The sequence below is a fragment of the Patiria miniata genome, unplaced genomic scaffold (genome assembly GCF_015706575.1).
Source record: "Patiria miniata isolate m_02_andy unplaced genomic scaffold, ASM1570657v1 HiC_scaffold_1, whole genome shotgun sequence".
Classification (NCBI taxonomy): domain Eukaryota; kingdom Metazoa; phylum Echinodermata; class Asteroidea; order Valvatida; family Asterinidae; genus Patiria; species Patiria miniata.
In genome coordinates, this window is record NW_024037047.1 from 12,440,918 (window position 1) to 12,443,033 (window position 2,116).

The 2,116-nt window shown below is 52.7% G+C and overlaps 1 protein-coding gene across 1 annotated transcript; it reads right to left on the reverse strand.

Annotated features, from left to right (window-relative positions):
* Positions 1-319: 319 nt before the first annotated feature.
* Positions 320-991, reverse strand: LOC119730338. The gene has a single exon (XM_038203183.1). It carries the CDS (start codon positions 989-991, stop codon positions 320-322), a length of 672 nt encoding a protein of 223 aa, XP_038059111.1.
* Positions 992-2,116: the final 1,125 nt, after the last annotated feature.

The window sequence follows — 2,116 nt, forward strand, 5'->3', positions numbered from 1 at the left end:
TGTTACCGCAAAACCGAAACGGTAACGGATATGATTATTTTGGCTAATAAGATATAAGACAAGAATGAAAGGATAGAATAAAATCCAAAATACGATCGTTTTCAAATTTTCCTTGAGGTAACGTCCGGTCTGATGACGTCATTAATTTGAAACCTTGCTAAGTTATTTCTACCGTTAGTAGTAGAAGTAGCCTCTGATGCAGAAGACCACGCCACGTCACCTTCTTTCATGGGTTCTTAGATGGCTACGAAGTCCGATGCGTGACAGACAACTTCTCTCGCAACAGGGCACCGGTGAGCGGGCCCAGGCGGTGCGACGGTCACAGCGTGCCGGCGGGAGCGCTGCTCCTCCGCTGCTCGGACCAGCTCGGCGTCCAGGCGGGTAGCACCGTCATTGCATCGGCGTCGCCACTCGGCTCGGTCTTTGGCCAATGTTTCGAGTCGATTGGTTTGAATTCCGCTCTTCTTCGGCGTTGCATAATAACATGGCCGATCCAGCGGAGTTGACGTCCAGCTACGGTTGCTTCTAGGGTCGGGCTTTCAGCTCGCCGGCGAATTTCTGCGTGCGGCACCTTGTTCCACCAGCGAAGCCCAAGAATGCGTTGAAGGAAGGAGATGTGAAACCGCTCCAGCATCTTAGCATGGCGTCGGTAGAGGACCCAGGCTTTGCAACCATAGAGTAGCCTCGAGATGCACACAGCGTTGTAGATCGCCACTTTTGGTTTTATGGAGAGGTTCTTATTGAGGAACACCCGTCGAGAAAGCCGTCCAAAAGCAGCGGAGGCAAGACGAACACGTCGCTGAATATCGTCAGTCAGGTCATGGCTGTTGTTCAGCACAGAGCCCAGGTAGGTAAACTGGTCGACTTCCGCGAGTTCAGTGTTGCCAACGTGAAAGTTGTGCAGGCTAGCGTTCAGTGTTGAGAGCTGCTGCAGAACTTCGGGCTTTTTGGTGTTGATGACAAGACCAGCACGGCCATATGCATCGACCATGCTATCCAGTAGCCTCTGTAGCCCAGCCGAGGAATAACTAACAAGGGCTGTGTCATCGGCATACTGGAGTTCGAAAACGTGCTCACTTGAGGTCTTTGTAGGGGCTTGAAGACGGCGGAGGTTGAGGAGGCTTCCGTTCAGACAATAGCGCACGGAATTCCATCATCCAGTTCCGAGCCACGCGAGTACAGGGTGACTGCGGCCATGAAGAGGTTGAAGATTACAGGGGCCTGGTACACAACCTTGCTTGGCTCCGACTTGGACAGGAAAGAAATTTGATCCTGCACCTCCGTACAGAACACGTGCCACCATGCCATCGTGAAAGTCCTTAATGATGGCTAAGAGGACTGGCGAACATCCAAACCTTTTTAATGACTTCCCATAGGATCTCTAAGTTGATGGTGTCAAAAGCCTTGGTGAGGTCAACAAAAGCGGCGTAGAAGTCCCGATGCTGCTCACGACACTTTTCCTGGTTGAGCCGAGCCACGAACAGCATGTCGACAGTGCCGCAGTTGTGACGGAAGCCACTCTGTGACTCGGGCAGGACGGCGTCCGCGACATGCAGAAGAAGGCGAGCAAGCATCAGGCGGGCCAAGACTGTACCGGCTACTGATAGCAGGGAGATACCGCGGCTGTTTTCGCAGTCAGCTTGATCGCCCCTGCGTTTATAGATGGGGACGCCGTTGGCGTTTTTCCACTGTTGAGGCACGCACTAAGCAGCCCAGAGCAGCCGTGCAGCCGCAGAAGGAGACGGCGTCCACCGATTTCGAGCCATTGACCGCTTTTTGAACTTCTTCAAACGAAGGCGTATCGTCAAGGCAATCGATGGCCGGGAATGTAGGCAGATCGTCCAGAAACGATACATCAGTGGGGTTTCTTCGGTTCAGCAGATCGTTAAATTATTCAGCCCATCGTGCCAGGATACCACTGCGGTCTTTGATGGTCGTCGTTCCGGTGCTTTCTTTCACGTGACAAAACGACTTCACGGTTGGTCCCTGAAGAGCTTTCAAGGCTGTGTAAAAGGACTGGCTGTTATTTGTGTCCGAATATCCTTGAATTTCCCGTGCTTTCGCCATCCACCAGTTGTTTCGCATGACACGTAGCTCGCGTTGAACCCGGGCACGC

Coding starts and splice junctions, on each gene's coding strand:
- LOC119730338 (XM_038203183.1), bottom strand. CDS start 991: ATGGTCGATGCATATGGCCGTGCTGGTCTTGTCATCAACACCAAAAAG.